The 23,948-nt window shown below is 34.8% G+C and overlaps 1 protein-coding gene across 1 annotated transcript; it reads left to right on the top strand.

Moving 5' to 3' along the window:
• The first annotated feature begins 224 nt into the window (after window positions 1-224).
• Window positions 225-21,836, top strand: LOC105215664 (uncharacterized). Its single transcript, XM_054231009.1, has 9 exons — window positions 225-1,155; window positions 16,870-16,974; window positions 17,051-17,119; window positions 17,312-17,498; window positions 17,560-17,887; window positions 17,962-18,133; window positions 20,961-21,051; window positions 21,135-21,342; window positions 21,435-21,836. The coding sequence occupies exons 1-9, from the start codon at window positions 1,087-1,089 to the stop codon at window positions 21,610-21,612; spliced, it is 1,407 nt and encodes a 468-aa protein (XP_054086984.1). The 5' UTR covers window positions 225-1,086; the 3' UTR covers window positions 21,613-21,836.
• Window positions 21,837-23,948: the final 2,112 nt, after the last annotated feature.

A 23,948-nucleotide genomic window follows, 5' to 3' on the forward strand; every position in this document is an offset into this window, starting at 1 on the left:
TTTGCGCTTTGTCTGAGTGCAAATATATAGTGATTGTGTGGATGCTAAAAATAGGAACGCATTCACAACTAAATCAACGCATTCACAACCGCCAAATGCACTTGTAGAGCGGACAAGCACTAACTATGATATGTAAGTAAATGTGAAAGAGCTGCGAAAGTCGAAAACAAAACAAACAAAAATTTAACTTACCTCAGCCTTTGCAGCGATCAGCTGTCAGCTGGATAGTTTGGAGACCGATCAGCCGTTCGACGGCAACGCGAGCAAAGAGCGCACACCCAAGCGGTGGATCGGTGCAGCGGGAGAGCGTTTAGGTATAATTTGAAACCGCTGTCGCACTGATTGCGTGCGATAGCCTCCACAACTATAGAGTAAAACAACAAAAGTCAGCAATCAGCTTGGACTTGAAACTCGGAAGCTCAGTCGAAGCTTTGTTGTAGCATTCGCGGTGTACTCATTATCAGTCGTGGACACAGCAGTGACGGTTAAACAACCAACGCTTGGCGAACGGAGCTCGACATTAGCGCTCAGCGATTAGCGTATAAAGCAGACAGCAAAGGTTTACGCTGCTTCGATTGACAAAGCAAAAAGTAATAAACAGCTAAAATAAAATAAAATAAAAACTGATAATTTAATAAGCGTACAACAAAAACAACGAAATTCGTGAAAAAGTGTAGTGAAAAAAGGCAAAAGAAATAAACACATTTACTTTTAGGTGAAGTAGGAAATAATATAGCGTGTTTTTCGGGCTTCGCTTACAGGTAGACACATAAGCGAGTGTGCAAACAGAAATATATCCAGTGGAAATACCAGTCCGAGTGTTGATTTGAATTTTCGCTTGAGCGAACACGACGCACGTGTTGATGTCGCGGATGTGATAAGAACCCATAGCCCAAACAGCGCTCGGTGTATGAGACAAAACTCACGCTTCTGGGAAATTCGAGTAAAGTGTGCCCAATTTGTAAAGCTAATCGTTAAATATTTTTCGTGCTGTGCAGCAAGTGAGCCTTGTGTCTTGTGCCTTGAATACCCTGCCCAATTATTTGCTGTGACAAAGCGTACTGCGCTGATTCAGAGAGCTTAAAAATGCCGCGCACAACTTCTTGGCGATTGCGGCCGGCTTTGCCGCTCTTGTTGCTGTCTTATTTATTTCTGGTGAGTGCTACAACAATTATACTGATTCACAAGTTGTTTACTTTACATCGCTTCGCTTACACTGCTTTTGCTATACAACTAATAATTAAACTTAATGCAAGGCTAAACCGCATGTTTAGTGCAAATATATAAAAATATATATGCATAAGTACTTATAAGCAAATACGCTCATTTATGTTTTTCTTAAAAAATATTTCACAACTTCATTTAAAGGAAATTGAGTAATTTCGTTGACAGCTGTCAGCCGCTATACTATATACTTACACATTCATCATAAGCACGCAGCCGTATTTATGCTTGCTGACTGTATGTACTTAAGCCTGACTCAGTGAATTGCAGAGAAACAGTACCATGCACAAAGGTCGGAAATCTGTCGCCACATTGTTGCCTTATCATATAGTCATCGCTCTGCTTGCAATACATACGTACATAATTACACATAAAGCTGATAAGAAACTTGTCGGCTGCGGTTCATGATTTTCTTAAATGTTTAAAAGATTTTAGAATTATTTCGTTTCATGTTAATTTAATCTTCCGAGACTAATCAACCAGTGGTGCACTTTCTTAGAAAGAGGCTCTTATCAATTTTATTTATAAATATGAACATATATATATATATATATCTATATTATTAGCGGCTAATCAGTTTTTTTTTTGTATTTTGAATTTGCATTTTATACATAAATTTAAATTTATATATAGTTTTTTCATAATTTCTGTCTTTATGAAAGCAATATATTTCATTATCAAGATGTATGTATGTATGTATGTGAATGGCGTTGCAACCGTTTAGCCGGTTATAGCCGAATCGACGATAGTGCGCCACCTCTCTCTCTCCTTCGCAGTTCGGCGCCAGTTGGAGATCCCAAGTGTAACCAGGTCGCTCTCCACCTGGTCCCTCCAACGGAGTGGAGGCCTTCCCCTTCCTCGGCTTCCTCCGGCGGGTACTGCATCGAACACTTTCAGGGCTGGAGTGTTTTCGTCCATTCGGACAACATGACCTAGCCAGCGTAGCCGCTGTCTTTTTATTCGCTGAACTATGTCAATGTCGTCGTATAACTCGTACAGCTCATCGTTCCATCGTCTGCGGTATTCGCCGTTGCCAATGTTCTGAGGACCATAAATCTTACGCAAAATGTTCCTCTCGAAAACTCCTAGTGTCGTCTCATCTGATGTTGACATCGTCCAAGCTTCTGCACCGTAAAGCAGGTCGGGAATGATAAGCGACTTGTAGAGCTTGATTTTGGTTCGTCGAGAGAGGACTTTACTGTTCAATTGCCTACTCAGTCCAAAGTAGCACCTGTTGGCAAGAGTGATTCTGCGCTGGATTTCAAGGCTGACATTGTTGGTGTTGTTGATACTGGTTGCCAGGTTTACGAAATTATCTACGACTTCGAAGTTATGACTGTCAACAGTGACGTGGGTGCCAAGACGCGAGTGCGCTGACTGTTTGCTTGATGACAGGAGATATTTCGTCTTGTCCTCATTCACCTCCAGACCCATTCGCTTCGCCTCCTTATCCATGCGGGAAAAAGCAGAACAAACGGCGCGGTTTTTGCTTCCGATGATATCAATATCATCGGCGTACGCCAGGAGCTGTACACTCTTGTAGAAGATTGTACCTTCTCGGTTTAGCTCTGCAGCTCTTATAATTCTTCCAGCATCAGGTTAAAGAAGTCGCACGATAGTGAGTCACCTTGTCTGAAACCTCGTTTGGTATCGAACGGCTCGGAGAGGTCCTTCCCAATCATGACGGAGCTTTTGGTGTTGCTCAACGTCAATTTACACAGCCGTATTAGTTTTGCGGGTATACCAAATTCAGACATCGCGGCGTAAGGGTAGCTCCTTTTCGTGCTGTCGAATGCAGCTTTAAAATCGACAAAAAGGTGGTGTGTGTCGATCCCCTTTTCACGGGTCTTCTCCAAAATTTGGCGCATGGTGAATATCTGGCCAGTTGTCGATTTTCCAGGTCTAAAGCCACACTGATAAGGTCCAATCAGTTTGTTGACGGTGGGCTTTAGTCTTTCACACAGTACGCTCGATAGAACCTTGTATGCGATATTTAGGAGGCTGATCCCACGGTAATTGGCGCAGATTGTGGGATCTAGCTTTTTATGGATTGGGCAGAGCACACTGAGATTCCAATCGTCAGGCATGCTTTCTTCCGACCATATTCTGCAAAGAAGCTGATGCATGCACCTTATCAGTTCTTCGCCGCCGTATTTGAATAGTTCTGCCGGTAATCTATCGGCCCCCGCTGCTTTGTTGTTCTTTAAGCGGGTAATTGCTATTCGAATTTCTTCATGGTCGGGTAATGGAACATCTGTTCCATCGTCATCGATTGGGGGATCGGGTTCGCCATCTCCTGGTATTGTACTCTCACTGCCATTCAGCTGGTCGGAGAAGTGTTCCCTCCATAATCCCAGTATGCCCTGGACATCGTTTACCAGATTACCACCTTGGTCTCTACATGAGGATGCTCCGGTCTTGAAACCTTCGTTAAGTCGCTTCATTTTTTCATAAAATTTCCGAGCATTCCCTCTGTCTGCCAGCTTCCCAAGCTCTTCGTACTCACGCATTTCGGCCTCTTTCTATTTTTGTCTGCAGATGCGTCTCGCTTCCCTCTTCAGCTCTCGGTATCTATCCCATCCCGCACGTGTTGTGGTCGTTTGCAACGTTGCGAGGTAGGCAGTCTGTTTTCTCTCCGCTGCGAGACGGCACTCCTCATCGTACCAGCTTGTTTTTTGTCGTTGCGGAAAACCAATTGTTTCGGCTGCAGCGGTACGCAGTGAGTTTGAGATGCCGTTCCACAGTTCCCTTATACCGAGATGCTGATGAGTGCTCCCAGAGAGCAGGAGTGCAAGTCGAGTAGAGTATTTCGTGGCTGTCTGTTGCGATTGCAGCTTTTCGACGTCGAACCTTCCTTGTGTTTGTTGACGGGCGTTCTTTGCTGCACAGAGGCGGGTGCGTATCTTCGCTGCAACCAGCAAGATGCGTCTATATATTACTACTTGCTTACGAAACCGATCGCCCAACTTATCGATGCCAACTTTGTTGTTAAAGGCATACATATTTGATTCAAAATATCTCTAGTGATCGGAACATGTATGGAAGCCAGACCCGAATAAGAAAGTGGATGTGGAAGATTGCAGATACAGTCTCGATTGTAACCTCTAGTTTCTTCCTCTTTGTATCAAGTTCTAGTAGACCCAAATGTTTATAAAAATTTGTTTCACACGTTCCACTCATATCTTCAAGATATTTTCTTAATTTTATGATCTGTCAAACTCATTTAGCCATATTTGATAGATTTCTGATTTTGGCCGTAACAACCTATTTTGAATGTCCGCCGTGTTCATCGTCTTCGGTATTTTAAGTGAAACGAATATTTTAGGAACGAATGTATTAAATATTATTCTTAAGGTTATCCCAGTGCACCTTCAATTTGATAAAGTGGAATCGGCAGAATCGAAGTTGCGAAGCTAGATCGTTATAGCCTTTTCGCACGGTAGTTAAAGCGCTGATTTATATAAATTTACAAAATAAAAATCTTGTTTTACTACAATAATTCATAATCGAGTTATTGTCCATGCTGTGAATTTGGTTGTGGCGTATTGATAAAATAGCAAACTCCTTACGAATAGCAAAAACAATATGTATAACAGCTGATCGTTAATCGAGTAGCCGACTGTGCGAAAGGCAAAAACTGGTTTCTCAATTATAATCGTAATGTATTAAATTAGTTTGGGTGTACGAAAAGGCTATTGCCGTTGTAAATGCCCAGTTTTTAATCCATTATGATAGATTGATTCCAATTCATTAGAAATTGTGCAGCTGGGGTGAAAAAGCTCAGAAAATGTATTAAATTAATCCAGTTGCTTAATGTTGGTTTTTATGATTTCGGTCAGGCGCTTTCGAAACTTGTCTTTTCATCCATCTAACTTAAAAATAGGGTCCAATTCACACACTTTTCCTTTTTAGGAAAGGTGCTATACCTCACAAAACAACAACTTTCGCTGACAACTGTGAAATGTACATGTCTTATGAAGGTTAGGACTAACTACAAAACATATGAAATATCTATAGTTTAGTGTTAATAACTCTTCGCTTTAACTGTTATGTACAAAAAAAAAAGAATATGTAATCAAAACAAATATTTTTCTAATTAACTAATTAGTAATTACATACTCGGAAAGCGAAACTATCTCATATGTAATTTAATAGTTTACACAAACATAAGCACACACAAATTTATTCACCTGCATGACTTTTGTAGATTTGTATAAGCATTTATACATTTCTGAGAATAAACATTTAATGATTAGTTTTTCAAACTAAATCACTTGCATTGTCTGAATTCCCGTTCCCATTTGTATTGCATTTGACTGAAATAAGTCAAGTTCATTTGGTGTATTTAAAATCTCATTACAATTTAAATCACCCACTAGCTGTTGATTTTTTTTTCTTCTGAGTCGAAAGTACGGTAACTTAAACTGAAAGTGTTAATTGGGACCACAATGAATTTGAGTTTGCACTTTTGCTAACTTTGCATTTGCAAATTATCTCAATCGTGAAGTGCTCAAGTCGTAATTTCTTTTTACAAACGTCTACACAATAAATTATATATAGCGTTTACGAGTATGAGCTTGACTTAAAATATTGGCTCATCGCGCTCTTGTCGTTTAGTCAGCCGTTTCAGCTGTTTCATCGTAACGCCTTCCATGCAAGCCAGTGCGCAAATATACTACGTTACATAATATTATATTTACTTAGCTTCACACAAACATTTACATTGTTATTAATCATACCGAGTGCACACACACAATTCGACAGATGTTTGTGTGAGCCGCTTATATGAGTTTTGTATTTTGTGCCATGATGATTTGCGTTTAAATTAGTCGTCTGTTAAGAGGCGACTTACTTTTCAGCAAAAGGTTTGTCAGTGTTTTCTGAAAGACAACTATGGTATTCTCGAACACACTGTCTCTATTATGCTACTGCCTTTATTATTATGTGTTTGTGACTTCCACATTTTAAAGTGCATTCACACTGCTACATAAATTACTTTGTTAGCCATAAATAATCTTCATAAATCAAGTGATTTTACACTTGCGAATCAAAAATTGTTTTGGTAGCATTGTTGTAATCATTTGTTATTAATAATTTCATGACATAATTACTTAGATCATATTTAGTAGCATTTTTTGTATTTGCTATTACATTTTGGTTTATTTGTTGACTTTTTTAATCTCTAAAAAACAGGGAAAGCTTATGAAGGCATACACTTTTTTTAATTTTCTGTGGAAATATTTCCAAATTCATCATCTGACTGAAAGTGTTTGCAAAACTCTTGAAAACTAAGCTCTACCAAAATTAACTTATTTTTTATTTTTCAAAGAGAAATTGAAAAACTGTTTTGGATGTAAGAAGTAAGGAATTTTTAATAAAAATATTTGATCGTAGAGATGCACAGATGGGTTCGGATATGAGTAAATAAAAAATTGCGACAGGTGCGGGATATATTATATAAATTAAAATATTGATATTCAGAAAGAAGTGCAAAATAACTTTGAGTGAATAAAACATATTTCGAAAATTTTCATTAAAATTGTTCACACTGTTGTTTTTTGGTAATATTTTCAGAAACCTGAAATGAGGTATTAAACTATAGGGTTGTTATTAGGTTTTATGAGACGTTTACTTAGTTTATGCATACACTGAGAATGAGTTTCAAATTGAGATAATATAAGACTAACATTGTATAGTGTAAACTAGGCTTTAAATTCACAAAACAAATGATGTGGGATGAAAGAAATATTTTGCAGAGAGAAGCATTGGTGACAGGTATTCTATATTCTGAATTTCCTGTAGAAGCTCGTACTAGTTATTTATTTTTGATTTCCGTTTGAAATTTTTATTTCTCAACTAATATCAGGAAATCAATATTGAATCAGATATCAAACGTCAATTGTTTTAAATAATACATGTTAGAAATATAATCCATATTCGGTAGGTTAAGGCACAAAAATTTAGATAATTTTTTTATAGAATTATTTCCTTCATAAATTATCACATTGAATGAGAAATTGCTGAGCCCTATATACAGTATTCGACAAAATTATGGATTTTTTACTATTATTTGAATATTTCTTCGAAGTCTTCACCAGAAAAAAAAAATGCACATACTATTGGTAGATACTACGATAATAATTCGTATAAGCTACCAAATAATAATGGTATGATATTTACCGTTAGCTTTTGTTTCGTTTACAAAATGATGATGATAATCTTTGGCTTGTTAAAATTGATGGGTCAGGTTCATTTAATGGGGCAATGATAAGAGAAAATCACATAAAAATACTCCAGGAACAAGACTACAATTCAAAAAGTGGTAAAAAATAAATAGGAAAATAGTGGACTAGAGAGCGCGCCAAGATTAGGCCACCCAAAGGGCAACCACAGCTCGCGAAGAGACCAAAATAATCATCGAAATGAAGAAAGACCCCACTGTTTTAGCCCAATTTATTCAGAAAACTTTTCGAACAATGTTTCTGAGCGAAAAAGTCAGCGGAAAATCCGAGAAGATTGCTTTTTCAACCCCTACAAGATTGAAAAGCTTTTCATCCACACTTTTTTCGTTGTTATTATTTGTCTTTTTCAGATGATCGCGTGTTTTGCAACAAATAGTTCAAATGTACAATATTTAAAATAATTTTTTTAATATGATATACCCATAAGCAAAATAGAAAAACAATCAAGGTATTTTTCAAATTATAAATGTCACTGCTTAAACGATATACTAATTTTGCTGTTTAAATGCAAGGAGCATACATACTTTTGTCGTACACTGTATATGAACCTCAGATCGTTTTCCTTTCTACTGTAGTTAGTTAATTTATGTACATACATGTACAGTTTCTGGTATAGGATAGTGTCCTAAAGAACTTATGAGAATTCACAATTAGTTTTATTTGTTTAGCTATCTGTTTTGAACAACTAATTGAACCTCTTTTATGGATTGAGGTACATAAAAAATGAAGAAAATATTTATATTTGAACTTTTGCAGCCCATTCTTTCAATACTGTATTTATTCAACTGTTGCTTAATATTATTAGAATTATTTTTTATTTGTTTAGAACTTATATTTGTTAGAAAGGAAAATATTTGTTTCTTCTGACGAACATAGGCGATTATAATTTAGAAAGCTTTTGGTGGCATATTTTAAATTGGCAACACATTAGCACCGCACTAGATAATACAAGTTTTATGAATTTTCAACAGTAGTTGGAGAGATTACTTGAATTTCTCTCAAAGAGGGAGAGAATTGTAGACAACGTTTCGAGAGATCTATAAATGTGTGAATGCAAGATATATAATATATTATTTGTAAACTTCGGTTCAGATCAGTTCACGCATTTAATCATGCAAATGTGAATCTTCTGGAAACACTTTCGATATTCCTATTCCAGGTTCCTCATTTACATTTTTAATATTTTGAAATCTTAATGAATATTCCAATCGAAAGCAAATGTAAGCATTCTAAACAAAGAAACACTTATGTGTGCTATATGTAAAGTGAAATTCTAAAAATACTCATCGAATGGGTCAAAATATGGTGAACTACAAATGCATATACAATGCATATGTATGTCACCTGGACTACGCACACACATATGAGTGTATACGGATGTTATAAATACTACATACATATATGTATGTGGTTTTGCTATTCAATTTAATTACTACAATTATTTAGAGCTAGCAGTGTATACTTTGCATTGTGTAAATAAAGAATAACTGTACTAGTATTCAGAAGGCGAATACACCGCAATTACCTGGCAAAATTGTCGCTGAAGGTATTTTCACACGCAAATATACCAATTGTTGTTGCTAATAATACGATTAATTTTAATTGCATTGCATTCTGCGTTAATAAATTAGTTTCACATTCTTTGGTTTTGTTTTCTAATTTCTAACTTCAATAAGCAGCCAAGAAAGAAACTGGAAAATCCACTTATTCTCGCTGCTATTTGTTGTTCTTTCAATTGCATGAAATTGTCATTAGAATGGAACGTTTTTGAACATACCAAGCTATTCCAAACTATAAAACAGTTTTGAATTAAAAATTAAAATAAAAGTGTCCAATAACATATGTATAATATTCTTGTCCATCTAAGGGTTAAAAATAATTGAGTTAAATATAGACTTGTGCATATATATAACAAGTAAGGAAGGGCAAGTTATATATTTATTGTTATTAAAATAACAGACAATTCGACCCATTTATTCGGCATTCGGTTAGGTTAGGTTATGTGGTTTTCAAAACGACGCACCTAGGACTTTTGGAGGCCCATTGTGACACCACTGGGACTGTGATCCCTCACACTATAGAGTCATCTTTGAACCACCCTGTGGTCTTAATAAAGTGAAAAAGTTCGCATAATTTGATATGAGCAACTTCACCCACATCCTCGAAAAAACCGCGTCCAATAGTTGCAATTCTTTTCCTATACAGAGCCTTACATCCACATAGAAGGTTTGTAATCGTTTCTTCCTCTTCTTCTTCCTGGCAGCTTCTGCAGTAATCGTTACAAGGTAACCCCAGCCTGCTGGCGTGTCAACCAATCAGACAGTATCCCGTTAACACCCCTAGAAGGGTTCTTGTGTCATTCCTCTTAAATTTCAGTAAACGACAAGTGCGGCTCTTACTCCATTCAGGCCATGTTTGTCTACTTACGGAACAAGTCGTTGATTGTTTCCATTGTGATTCAGCCATATCAACAACCAATCTGGCTAATTCATCTGCTACACAGTTTCCAGGAATGTCACTAGGTTCCGGGACCCATTGCAGGTGTATCGTGAAATATGATGTCATTGCTATTAGTAAATCCAAACACTCTTTCACTATCTTCGATGATATTCTATGCGACTTTAGTGATTTTAAAGCCGCTTGACTATCCGAAAATATGAATATGTGCTTAGTCGTTAGCACTCTTTTTGACAAAACGAGAAGGATTTCTTTAATTGCAGAGATCTCTGCTTGGAAAACACTGCAGTGATCCGGTAATCGGAAAGTGATTCTGGTATCCAGTTTATCTGAAAATACCCCGCCTCCTACTCGTTTGTCCAGTTTTGAACCGTCTGTATAGATACTTATCTCTGAATCTTTGTCCACTTTTCCCATTTCCCACTCCTCTCTTGAGGGGAAGGATATGTGTAGGTCGGAGTTTAGATTCATTTCTATAGGATTTCGAAAGTCCGTACTATTCGGTAGAAATGGGAACTTGCCGAGTATACTGGAATGTCCCCTATTACAGTTTTGCAGTAGCGACGATTCCCTCAACCTTAGTGCCGATTTCGCCGCCTGTTGTTTGCAGAATAGATCTATAGGCAGTAAATACAGAATCGCATCTAATGCCTGGCTCGGCGTTGTTCTGAGAGCTCCACTGATACATATACATGCCGCTCTTTATAAACTTGACTTTGCATTAAGGCCACGACGACTTAAAAATTGTGGTATAAGAAAAGTAATCGTGGTTGTAAACCGATTACGCACATTTTCAAACTATGCTATTGGGAAATCAAGGAAATGTGATTGAAACACTAATCGTTATGTGCCATATCAGTAATAAAATATACGAAATGAGATTTTATATTTTTGAGCCCTAATTACCGAATATGCTTATTCGTCTACATTGTATAAGTTTCATAGGAAATCTTTTTAGTATTTCCTTTAAAAGCGACCCATCTTAATGCGCAATCAGGTTCAAATGTATGTTAAATACGTGTAATACAAAGTTGATTGTTTGAAAGTGATTCTGACTGCGATAAAATCTTGTAAGCTGAGAATTCGCAAAATACTGATTCCACGAAAGTTAATTATAGATGCACAAACATTCACTGCATTGTAATGAAAGCATTTCAATTAAGTTCTTACATTGTTTTTATTTTGCTTCTCTTCTTGTTGTTATTGTTTTTTTGGACCGCTGTCATGAAAATCTTAATTATTAATAGCAATAATTATAATGTATTTGGAATCATCATGTAATGAGTGTCGTGTAATTTATCACACTTTTGTGTAGTTGAAACGGGATTTTTTCGCCAATAGTTGTTGTTTTTCATTTTATGACTGTCGTGAAATAAAATTTCCACTAATCACGTTTGATTTTCAATTCACCGACTTTTTGCTAGCGGCAGTTATTATTTTCTGTTGTACCTTTTCGACGCTAAATTTAGTTGTACACTCATCTGCGAAATTTATGCAGCACAAATAACCAATTTCAATGGGATAAGGCAAAGTTTGTCAATTGTACGTACTTTCTTTTTCATATCGCACTTATGGATTCAGTCATCCTGATCTGAATATTTTGGTATTCACTTATCGTGGTTCAGTTAACCGCAAACAGACGCATTTGAAAACCGCAAATATTTGAGCCAAAAAATATAGTGGAATATATTTGTATTGTATATGTACATATGTTGTGTAGTAGTAAGGATTGGTATTTGCAGTGGAATTAACTAGTTTCCAAACACGTTACTTTCGGTATGAACTGTACATCAAGTCAAACTAGTATGTATACCCACTTTTCTCTGAAAAGTAATAGGTATTTTATATATTCTGGCTTTCTAAAAGATTTCATTTCATTTAGAAATAATCAGATTCCTACTAATTGCCTTATTGCCTTTTTTAATTTTTAATCGCATTTTAACCAAGTTGAAAATTAAATGCAACTCTGTGTCAAAGAAACATACCAAATTCTTATGAAAAGCAAAAACAAAATGAATAACAGCTGATTGATTATCGAGTAGCCGGCAGTGCGAAAAGCAAAAGCTTTCTCAATTAAACTTTTATTTGATCAATTAATTTGGCTGTGAGATATATATTAATACTAGCAGACCCGGCCACACGTTGTTGTGGCTAAGGTATACATTAAATTAAGTTGGTCCAATCTTGGCTTCGGCGACGATATTGATTACTCGAGGTTGATTTATGTTACGCAGCATGATTACAACTCACACTACTTTTAATTGCAAAGTGAATGGTGATAGTACAGGCAATTTTATATAGTTTGGGATAATTGTCTACGTCATCCTGGTTTGTAGCTGTGGACCGAAATTCTAAATTGTCGCATAAAGATCATCGATATCTTTTTTTTACCACCAATATAGGTCATTCAATCAGTTATTTATGGTTATCACATTGAGGTTTCATGTCAGGAAAACTTCTCTTTCGAGTCAATGAAGTGACAGAAATCTGTTGGAAATGCTATTAATCCATCGAGATGTCAACTGCCAACTGCTTCTACAATCGCAATTTGATATTGTTGCAAAAACACTCATATGTTAGTTGTGAATTGGCGATTCTTTATGTGTCGCCACAAATTAAATGATTTTAAGAAGAGTCTGGCGTAAATCACCTGCTAACAGAATCCTGGCTCCACCAAAAACGTTCATCGACAATCAAGATCTTTTAAAGTCCTGTGCAGTACCTCCAGCGACTTCTTGAATATTTGAAAAATCTTCGTTAAAACGCTATTTTTGGCGATTTTGCCAATTTAGGAGTAATTTCAAGGCCGAATGTGCGTTTGTTTGCCTACTAACAGGTGACAAGTTGCCCCTATTCCCGTTAATCTTGGTGGTGAAAATTAGTGAAATTGGTTCTGGAATCACATCAGCCCTTATATACTATAAGTTTTGATTTTCTATGGGACTTTATGCCGAATATATAGGTCATATTGTGTGTTATCTTAATAAAATTACATCAATAAATTGCGAGAGTATAAAATGTTTGGTTGGACCCGAACTTAGCCTTTCCAGGTCGGTCGAGCGGTTTCAGAGGAATTCCATAACGTACACCGTGACACGAGAATTTTATATATTAGATGTAGATATACATATATTAATAACATAGAAAATGAAATAAAGTTTTTAGTCAAATGTTAAATCAGTCCTTCGTCAGAAAAATAATATCTCAAATTGATGAAGTGAAAATGGATTTATTTCGTTCGATAGACGTATGACTCTCAAAACCTGCAAGTGAACAGAGTTGTCAACGTCACAATGGTATTTGTTTGAAAGCATGTGAACTAACCCTTATTTATAGATATCTGATTCAACATTTTTTCTGTCGTCTCATGACTTTAGTACAAAAACTTATTTTCTGCATAATTCATTGTCGATTCATAAGTGTTCATGTTCTTATTTATTTATTCATTCTGATATGCATATTTTCATGCTTACATCTGTACAAATGCAAGAGGCAATAAAGTGTTTTAATGTGCACCATAAAATAGCCGCCAAGTGAGTTTGCGGTTAACTTCTTGTTGGCAGTGAAAACCTCAAAATCTGTATGAACTGTTTAAAATGCTGTCGTGCTGACGAAATAAACCAAAATAATGAATGAACACAGCTGGTTACATTTAAAAACGCATCGAGTGAGTCATTACATATGTGAGTAAAGTCACATATAGAATATATGTATGAGAAGTAGGAAATGCGAAGAGCTGACCTTCAGCTCTGTAGCAAGATGAGTCAAAATAAATTATGATTATTACAACATAATTTATTTAGTAGTCAGCCTTCAAAAATCAAGGTGATGACAAATTGATGTATTTTTCGAAAATTCCAGGAAATTTGTAATATTTAGCTTTCGGAGTTTCAGTTTTGTTGTTAAAACTGTTTTAGAAAATATAAATTTTTTTTTTATATTTTAGCGTTCTTAATTGTCTAAATATTATGCTAATTTTTCACACACTTATTGCTTTAACGCATTCCACTCGAATATTCTGGTAATCCTATAAAGAAAACTTATTTTACCCACTCAAGAGCGTAACATTGAGTTCTATTTCATGCACCTGCTATTTGAGCACTTCATGAACAAACAAAATAGGCTCTTAAGCTACACATGAACAGTTGTTTTGAAAAGAGTCAAACTGGAATAATTTTGCGAGCGTACTTCGAGTGTTGATTGAGACCACCATCCTCTCTAAGAGTAAGTGCTCAACATTGATGATACTAGCCACAAGCTAACAAGCCGGTTATGAGTTAGCCTACAAATTTTATGCGTAGTAGCAACAATACAAACGAATAATTATGAGTCGGAGCAATAAGCCACAATGTAATACTTCTGAAATCAGTTACCAGCTGTTCAAGTCAGCTGATCACTCAGTTCAGTTGTTTGTTGTTTTTATGATTACTGCTTAGCTTCTGTTGGCATTAAATTTGACTCTGAAGTTTAGAGTAATAAATGTTTGATAATATCATTCTGATTATACTTGGGTTTAATTAAAAACGGGATTAATCAACTGATACTCAAACCGGTATCTATTTTTCTTTGATTGTTTAATCTCGAAGACTTTTCTAACTGTTGTCTCATGAGAACCAGCTTAAAATCAGACTAAATATGTGACACCGGTTGTATCACCATTTTTAGAGGTATCCAAAATTTAGTGTTAAAGAAATGAGAAGTGAAGAAGAAGTATGCTAGGCTGAACATAAAATGATTGAGCAGTTGAAAGCCAAACGAATTGGATCTATAAAATTATTACTGTAACATACCAACAAATAAATAGTATAAAATCCACGGTATTAAACAAGTAGGGATGCAAACGATGTATCGATGTTTCTGAAACATCGATGTTTTCGTCAAAAAGCATCGATGTTAGCCATCGATGTCTCGAATCTAAAAACATCGATACATCGATGTCACTTTCAACGATGTTTTATGTCGATGTTTTATATAAAAATTTGACTTCACACCTTCACACTTTTTCGGGTATTAACTCGAAACCCTCTACATTGGAATTCGATTTTTGTAAAATACGGATATTATGATTTATTTATACAATTTAATTCTGGCGTAGGCTACTGCGTTAGATCAGAGATTCAATTTACTGCGTTTTAAAGATGCTATGGCTAAAAAAAAATACTTTTTTTTTTTGTTTCATAAAAAATTCAAAGAATCGCGCTGATCCACCAAAAGGTGAAATGTAAGCTGTCAAATTTATCTACAATTACAGGGACGGTAGGTTGAAGAGAAAGTGTATTTCGGCTGTTACCCCTACCCATCAGAAGCCAATAGAGTTTGGGTTGACATGAATAGTGTGTTTCCGGAGTTGTATAAATGGGCTTATTAATAGTTACACATTGTGCCCACTTCAGTGCCGAGTAAATGACCGTTTTGTAAACCCAGGGCAACTATCACGCAGAAGTAAAATCGAAAAGAAATGACAGTGAAAAAAATTTAAATATCGTTGTTTTGAAATTCTGTTATTTATTGAGCAAAAACTTTAATAGACATATAATGCTAAGTGAAATAAAATGTATAGTATCAACTTAAGACGTACTACATTTCATTTATTTATGCTTCTACTTCTGTATCCCTTAGCTTTTCACACTTAATTTAAAATAAGTTAAAAAAGTAAAAAAATACATCGATGTTTCGATGTATCGATGTTTTAATGACCGATGTTTTCGATTTCGATGGGTTTTGAAGAAACATCGAACCATCGATGTTTCATTTCACGATGTTTGCATCCCTATAAACAAGACATTTATTACCCATGTCTTGTATTTCTTTGAAACTTCGATATATATCATTTAATATGTTTGTTGTGTTAATTAAAAATATGTTGAAATCGGTCTACATACCACTTTATCTCATATACCGAATATTAAAATTCCTTGTTGTTCACTAAATATTTCGCTTGGTATATTGAGCTGCGGTTAAATAACTCCCTTTTTTCTTCAAATTTGAAGAAATATGGACCGATGATTCCAACGGCCCACAAAGACCACCAAACCGTTGTTTTTTTGTTTTTTTGAATGAAATGACAGCTCTTGAATCTCGTCAAGTTGCTCTTCGTTTCAAATGCGGAAATTTCGCTTGTTTCCGTACCTAATGAGCCAGAAGTGGGTCTCATCGCTGAACAGAATTTCGCTCGAAAACGGTGGATCTTCTTGCAATTTTTCAAGAGCTTACAGAGCGAGGCGATGTCGCATGAGAGGTCGGCTATTGGAAGGGAAATATCACAAAGTATAGTTTAAATGCATATGTATCTATGATACGCTAAATTGTTTAAGTGAAATATATGATTATAATTAATTTAATGAAAATGTTATTAAGCGTTAACTAACAAATTAATAAATCTCTCAGTGAAATCAAAGACCATTGGAATGCTGTGTACATAATATGTTTGTCTAGCTAGATCGGTGCTAGCTAGATCAGTTACTTTGCAATGTTATCTTTGGCGTTTATCGTTATCAGAAAATTATTATCCATCAACAAATATATTTTTCTCTTATCACGTTTCTTTCGCAATTATGTATCTGTATTATAAGGGATATTGATGAAAAACTGATAATTTGAGAGAATCGGCAACAATTGTCCTGATGAATGCACGCAATAGCAACTGTTGTCGAAAGAGTAAAAAGTTTATGTTACAATGCCAAAAATCAGTTTTAGTTTTGGTTTGGAAATACATTAGTTTGTTCCTTAAGTTTTCCTGTAGTGTTATGTGATTTATTCAAATTCGTGAAGTAATTAAAACTTTGAGAAAAAATTAAAATAATAAAATTCTAAACCAATAATATTTTGTCTACTCCATCAATTGGTATTTTACTTATTAAATCTTGTATTCGAAATAAAACATTTATTCAAAATTTTCAAATATTTTCTAACAGACGCAAACAAATTATATATCTATCTCTTTCAGATAGTTACCCCCATTGCTGGTCACATTTACGATTATCGCGCAATTCGTCAAAAACGTTCACCCAATGAGAGTGTAGATCGTTCAAAATCGACCACAAATACGAAGGTTAGATACATTTTTCAAATAATTTAAGTAAACTTTGAATTACTTAATCGAAACGCTTTAATATTAAAAAATGCAGGTACCAAATGATTTCGACTTGGGCCGTATTTTCAAAATTGGTGAAGGTCCAGGCCTTGTACTTTTTAATGTAAGTCGCCTAAATTAATGCTTCTAAAACATACTTATACATTTGCTTTTCTTCTTTTAACAAGCATTATCTTCAATTGCTTTCTTTCTATATAGAATCTCTCTCTCTCTCTCTCTCTTATACACTTACTATCTCATCACTTCCTTTCGGTTTCTGTTTGTTTCTTGTTTTCAAAACACGTATTTCATATAGGACACAACGCATTCGGCACAAAAAGATGTTATGTTTAAAGTGCAAAGATCACCCGACGGCAAACTGAACGTGATTTTTAACGATTTTCTCATTTTCCAGACGACAACTTCGGGTACACCCACGAATAACAACTACCAGCATAATCAAAATGCACATCGTACAAATGATGCGATTATCTTTCCCGATGGTAATTAACAAATAATTGTTATCACATTTTTACATTTTACGAAAAAATAATGGCTTCATAGAACTTGGCATGCTTACAGACGAATATATCTGCAATGAACGACGGGAGGGCAAACCCTATTGCTTGGACGTGCCAAATTACGAAGAGTCCACAGGGTTGAATCAAATTGATTCGCAAAATTTTGAGAAATTCAAATCATATTTCAAAGACGATATCTTGCAAACGCCAAACATAACGCAACGTATGAACACGGATCCGCAGGAAGAGTACTACTGCTCCAGCACCCCACAATTAATATATCCGAAATCTGCAGAGACGAAAGAATCAAAATGGATGTTGGTCGTGCAGCATCCGAATCACAAGCAGGGAATTTTAGTGGAGCAATGCGAGTAAGACTAAATGCCGTCGACGAAACCTAATTCTCAACTTTAACCTTAACATAAACACTTTGTTCACTTTGCAGCAAAGAGGCCGAGCCGTGCCGATTTGACGACTTATTGCCAAAGTTTTACACATCGCGTTGTAAACAGAGTTACATATTTAGAACCATGATTGTGTCGGTGAACGGCAAATTGCAGGAGGAACAGGTGAAAATGCCCAGCTGCTGCAAATGCGTTTTGCGTCACAGTCAAGATTGAGATGAAAAACTGAAGCTTTCAATGTCTACACACATATTATACATATAAGGCGGGTATGTGTTAGCTCAGGTCAGAGCGTTGAACGTGGCTATACGAAAGCTGGTATATGTTAACGCTTTTAAGCGAATTTTATGATTTCACATGCAAATCTAGAGCGTGTAAAATATAATTCACAGTGCCAATAACTATTGTAAATTTCATAAGTTTGTAAGTAGAAAAGCAAAAAAAAATTGTATAGACATAAAATGATGCACTAAAATATCACATTTAATAGGTTATAGGCATTAAACATTGTTTGTGTTTAATTTTTTTTTTATTTGAAAAAAAGGGCTCAAACAACGTATTTGTGAAATTTTTTATACTTTAATATTTTAAGTTTTGTATTGTAAATAAACTTTATAATATTCTTTAACCACACAAGAAATAAATGTTTTCTTATAATTTATTCAGAGCACTGAGCGAATTAAAAATATTTAATTTTGAGTTTGAGAATAATAAAAAAATATTTAAAAATATTAAATCGTTTTTCTTGAACCTTGCGGAACTTTAATAAATTTTAATATTTATGAAATATAGCTAAGTAAAATATCAACTAATTAGAGTGAGGAAGAAGCATACTAATTTTTGATAATTCCCAATTTATCTAAAATGTAGGACTTTGATCCGAATATGAATTAGCATGAAACAGAAATTTAAATAAATATTAAAGTTTGAAAGGTTTTAGTAGACCATAACTACACTACAAAGTATTGGAACCAAATTCTATCTGAAAGAGTTCAAAAGACATACCTGTAGAATACTCTATAAAAAATTTTTTTATTAATAGCATATTGTAGCTGAACGCGATATACTCATATATCCTTTTGTCATTTTTGAGGATATAATATTTGTTGTAATGTTGTCTATTCACAGTATCCTTTGAACCGAACTAATTACTATATAAATTCTGTATATCGTCTCGAAGAAGGCGAAATTTAATACAAAATCAAAGGATAAACAGCCTTATTGTAAACTTCATGTGAACGACATTTTCAATGAAAAAACACATTTGTGCATTTCAGATGGGGAAATATTTCCCTAATTGTAAATGTAATTCTGTTTATGTGAAACTATAAAATTTGTTCACAAAACTGATTCTAGTGAACTAGTATCAACAATAACAATTTAAACAAGTAAGGAAAGGCTACTCATTTTCATCACCAACATCCTTTATTTCTAAGATTATATGTTCATTTAATTTGACTAAGATATTTCACATATTAACCGATTTATATATTGCTCTTAAGCCCATCGAATTTTTGAAAATCCTATAATTAGGTATATGAAAGCTAGGGGAAGTTATGACCCGATTTTAACCATTTCTGATACAGAGACACACTATTAGAAGAAAAATATTTCCTCTGAATTAAATTACGATACCTGAGAGATTTACCGAAATTTTCGGTGAAAAATTACCATAGGGAACTGAGTTCTTCATAATCGATATCCTGAGATATGGCTTTTGACCCATAAGTGGGCGATGCCCATTTTAAATTTTGTAAAAAAATCTCAGTGCATCCGATTTCAACTATGGTGTATGGTGAGGTATGCAAGAGAACTGACTGCAGAAAGTTTGTTTTATATAGCTTTATTGGTTTGCGAGATATATACAAAGAACCTATTTGGGGGCAGGGCCACGCCCACTTCCCCAAAAAAATTACATCCAAATATGGTCCTTACTAAGACGATCCTTTGTACCAAATTTTACTTTTATAACTTTGTTTTCGGATTTCGCCATTTTGTAGGCTCATTTTTGCCTATTTACGAAAGCAACCCTCTCACGGAACATGTGTTCCAAGTTTCGTTACGATATCTCAGTTTTTACATAAGTTATCCGTTGCACGACGGACGGACAGACAAACATTCGGATTTTGACTCGTCTGACTTACTAACAACCGTTATGTGAACAAAACTATAATACTCTTTTAGCAACTTTTATTGCGAGTGTATACTAATTTTAATAACTTTTTTAAAATGAACAAAGGAACAAAGGTATTATAAATATTTCTTTGGCTATATGAAACCAAAGACAAGTGGCTGCTGTAACGTAAGACTGATGAGCTTTCAAGGATAGGTATGTTTGTCTTAACCCTTACCCTTAGACCCTTCTGATCAAGGAAAACTAAATAGTAAGATGTCTAGGAAGGTCTTCGCTCTCAGTAATTTTTTCTTGTTTGTAGATGTCATTGCCCCATTAAAATTTTTAACAGGTACTAGCTGCAGAAGTTTCCTAAAAGGAGAGGAGGTGGAATCTTCTCATCACTTCACGTTTATGCGAGATCGTGATTAAAATTCCTTCGATCTCACTATCTCGTAAATTAGCGGATTTAGAAGAAAGGAGAATGTACAAGCACTTTGAATAGCAGCATACTTTCCTAAACAAGTTTAGTTTCGGGGTGTGTGCCTGTTGTTCTCATTCTTCGCAAGTTCTTTGCTGAACAGACCATTTCGTACCATGCATATTCTCCATATCTGACCATTTTTCAGTTTTAAACCCTTTTGAAAATGTTCATATATCCATGAAATTGGTTTAATCAAATGAATGTATAACTTTATCACACACATATTTTATATCTATACTAATAATTAGTATATACAATAAGGAACGTATAAACTACCATATATTCCGGTAATCTCTTTAACTTTCTGCATGTTACTAAAACGCAAGTATATACATAACTATTAAAAATTATAAAAACTTATAAATCACAAAAAAAATTAAATTTAAGTCATATGCTAGCTTATTAAAGTAAATATAATTTAATCGTTAACTGCTTTCTTGCAGGCCAATTTTTCATGGACAATTGCAATTCCAACAAACAACAGCAGCAATGAATCGAGCAATCATAGTGAAGTGGTTGTGGCCAACATTACAGGTAGTAAATTATAAAAATATGCAATTTTCTTAATTTATTTTATTGTATTCTCTACAAAACTTAAACTTTTAATTTATACTTAGAGCGCTCGCCATTGGATAATATTAGTTCGGAAAAAATCAAAAATGATGCAGTCACAGAGCCAACTAGAGCACAAATCGTTGATTCGGAGGAGATAGAACTCTGCGAGTCTGAAACGACGTTAATGTATCCAAAATCTGTAATGTCCAAGAATTCCGAATGGTTTATGTCTGCCGACCATAAGCAAAGTTTCCTTGTGGAGCTGTGTTTGTAAGTGTAAATTTGCAATTTGAAATAGATATTTACCCGAAGTTAACATATATTTATTTAGAAATAATTTTTAATACTAATTAACTTTGCAGGAGAGTCGACCATAAATGCAAGTTTGATGATGCTTTCCCTCTGGGCTTTACTTCAAGTTGCGTCCAGCGCTACAACTATCGACCGATGCTTGTAGTCGTCAATGGCGAAGTGAAGGAGGAATTAGTAAGATTGCCATCTCATTGCAAATGCGTATTAAAACCGCGACACAAAATATAATGAAAAATATTAAGAAAGTGAACAACTTTTCTGTGGGCTGTAGACAACGGATTATGATGCGAATTAATATTATATATACATATATACTCGATAAAAACAATTTATTTATGAAAAAGCATATACTCATATTATTTATACATATATTATTATATATACATTTACTTGTGGGGTAGTTTTAGTTTTCTGGTTTTAATAAAAGCAAATAAAATATAGAATTTATTTAATCAATGATATTTTTTCAGGATTTTTATAACCAATGGTTCCTAAATGTTTATAAGATAGAATTTGGTATAAAAGGTATATTGCGAAAATCAGGCTCATCAGCGAGTCATTGCGACTATATCTCATTCTATCGGTCTAACTAGGCTGGAATCCAAGTGCTATCATTAGTTAAAAACAAAACTTTAAATATAATAATCTTGGGATGATTTCAACGAAATGGGTGTGTTGAATGGAAGTTTGGCAAATCAACCAAAACTTCTGAAAATCTTCCGTTTTGATTTAACACAACACGAAAACCGTCGAATTTATTTAATATACAACAACCAAAAGATTGAAAAAGTTCAACAAACTGCTTTATTATTCACCTCTGCAAAGCGTTTACCTATGAGAATGTCCTTGTATACGCAAATACATACGTCAAGGTCAAGTCTAATTTAATATAAATGAATAAGGAAGGCTTGAGTTCGAATGACACCAAACTGCTAAAACTTAGAACAACAGGATTAAAATTGCCGATCTTTCGAAAATTGTCTAAGAACTGATATACATTTTTATACTCTCGCAACAAATGTTGCTAAAAAGAGTATTATAGTTTTATTCACATAACGGTTGTTTGTAACACCCAAAACTAAACGAGTTAGATATAGATCCGTCCGTCCGTCCGTCTGTGCAAGCTGTAACTTGAGTAAAAATTAAGATATCTTGATGAAACTTGGCACATTTGTTTCTTAGCACCATAGGAAGGTTGCTTTCGAAAATGAGCAAAAGCGGACCACTGTCGCGCCCACAAAATGGCGAAAACCGAAAACACATAAAGTGCCATAACTAAGCCATAAATAAAGCTATGGAAATAAATATTTGGTATGAAGGATCGCACTATGAAGGGGCATATTTGGATGTAATTTTTTTGGGGAAGTGGGCGTGGCCCCGCCCCCTACTAAGTTTTTTGTACATATCGCAAACCAATAGAGCTATATAAACCAAACTTTCTGCAGTCGTTTTTTTTAGCCACTTCCTAATACAGTCCAAAAATGAAAGGAATCGGATCATAACCACGCCCACCTCCCATACAAAAGTTAGGTTGAAAATTACTAAAAGTGGGTTAACTCGCTAAGGAAAAACGTCAGAAACACTAAATTTCACATAAGCAATGGCAGACAGGAGCTAAACTCAGATTTTTTTACAAAATGGAAAAGGGGCGTGGCATCGCCCACTTATGGGTCAAAAACCATATCTCAGGAACTATTCGACCGATTTCAATGAAACTTGGTTTGTAATAGTTTCCATACATCCCAATGATATGTTGTGAAAATAGGCCAAATCGCTTCACAACCACGCCTACTTCCATATACCAGAACTTTGAAGACAATCTGAATCGTTTACTTTACAATATATAAAGTAAGTACTAGTGAAGATATCGATGCAGAACTCTGCACAAACACTATGTTAATAGTGTGGCAGCCCCATTCTAAAAATCGCCGAAATCGGACCATAGGTTTTTAAGGCCCCATATATCGAACACGAGGACCTCGGTGCTTCTAACCTAATATTATGGTTTCCAACTTTCAATGGACGTTATACAACATATATGACGAATATGTGGGTCAAATTGTGTATTATATAATATAAATAAAGTTAAATAAATAAATTGCGAGAGTATAAAATGTTCGGTTACACCCGAACTTAGTCCTTCCTTACTTGTTCTTGATGGTCTCAACTGATTTCCAAGGTATAAAACTATATTTGAACCATGGATGGAATGAATGCAATATGGATAACAAATGAAATATAAAAATTTAGTTATAATGAAGAAGAGTTGATACCTCTCGGTAAAAAAATAAAACCATAATTTTTATAACGGTTATAAAGATTAGGCACGAAACCCTCGTGTAAAATGCTAGAGGAATATTCAGTTGTCTGAAGATATCCTCAAGAGTTAACTTATTTATTTTACTAAATTTCCACTTGTCTGTCCATGTGAATACTTGCTGATATTTTTAGATCTACACCAACATTTCCTATATGGTCAATAGTTGAATACTTTGTCACTCGTATTCGTTGTCCTTTAAGAAATGTGGATTTTGAAGTTCATTGCCACTCATTAATTAACAATT

This window comes from Zeugodacus cucurbitae, chromosome 2, assembly GCF_028554725.1.
Source record: "Zeugodacus cucurbitae isolate PBARC_wt_2022May chromosome 2, idZeuCucr1.2, whole genome shotgun sequence".
Lineage (NCBI taxonomy): Eukaryota > Metazoa > Arthropoda > Insecta > Diptera > Tephritidae > Zeugodacus > Zeugodacus cucurbitae.

What these genes read in the sequence shown, in the direction of transcription:
- LOC105215664 (XM_054231009.1), top strand. Translation starts at nt 1,087, where the DNA reads ATGCCGCGCACAACTTCTTGGCGATTGCGGCCGGCTTTGCCGCTCTTG. An exon ending in TGCTGTCTTATTTATTTCTG is followed by an intron (nt 1,156 to 16,869) that starts GTGAGTGCTACA and finishes TATCTCTTTCAG; the next exon opens with ATAGTTACCCCCATTGCTGG. An exon ending in GGTTGTGGCCAACATTACAG is followed by an intron (nt 21,052 to 21,134) that starts GTAGTAAATTAT and finishes ATTTATACTTAG; the next exon opens with AGCGCTCGCCATTGGATAAT.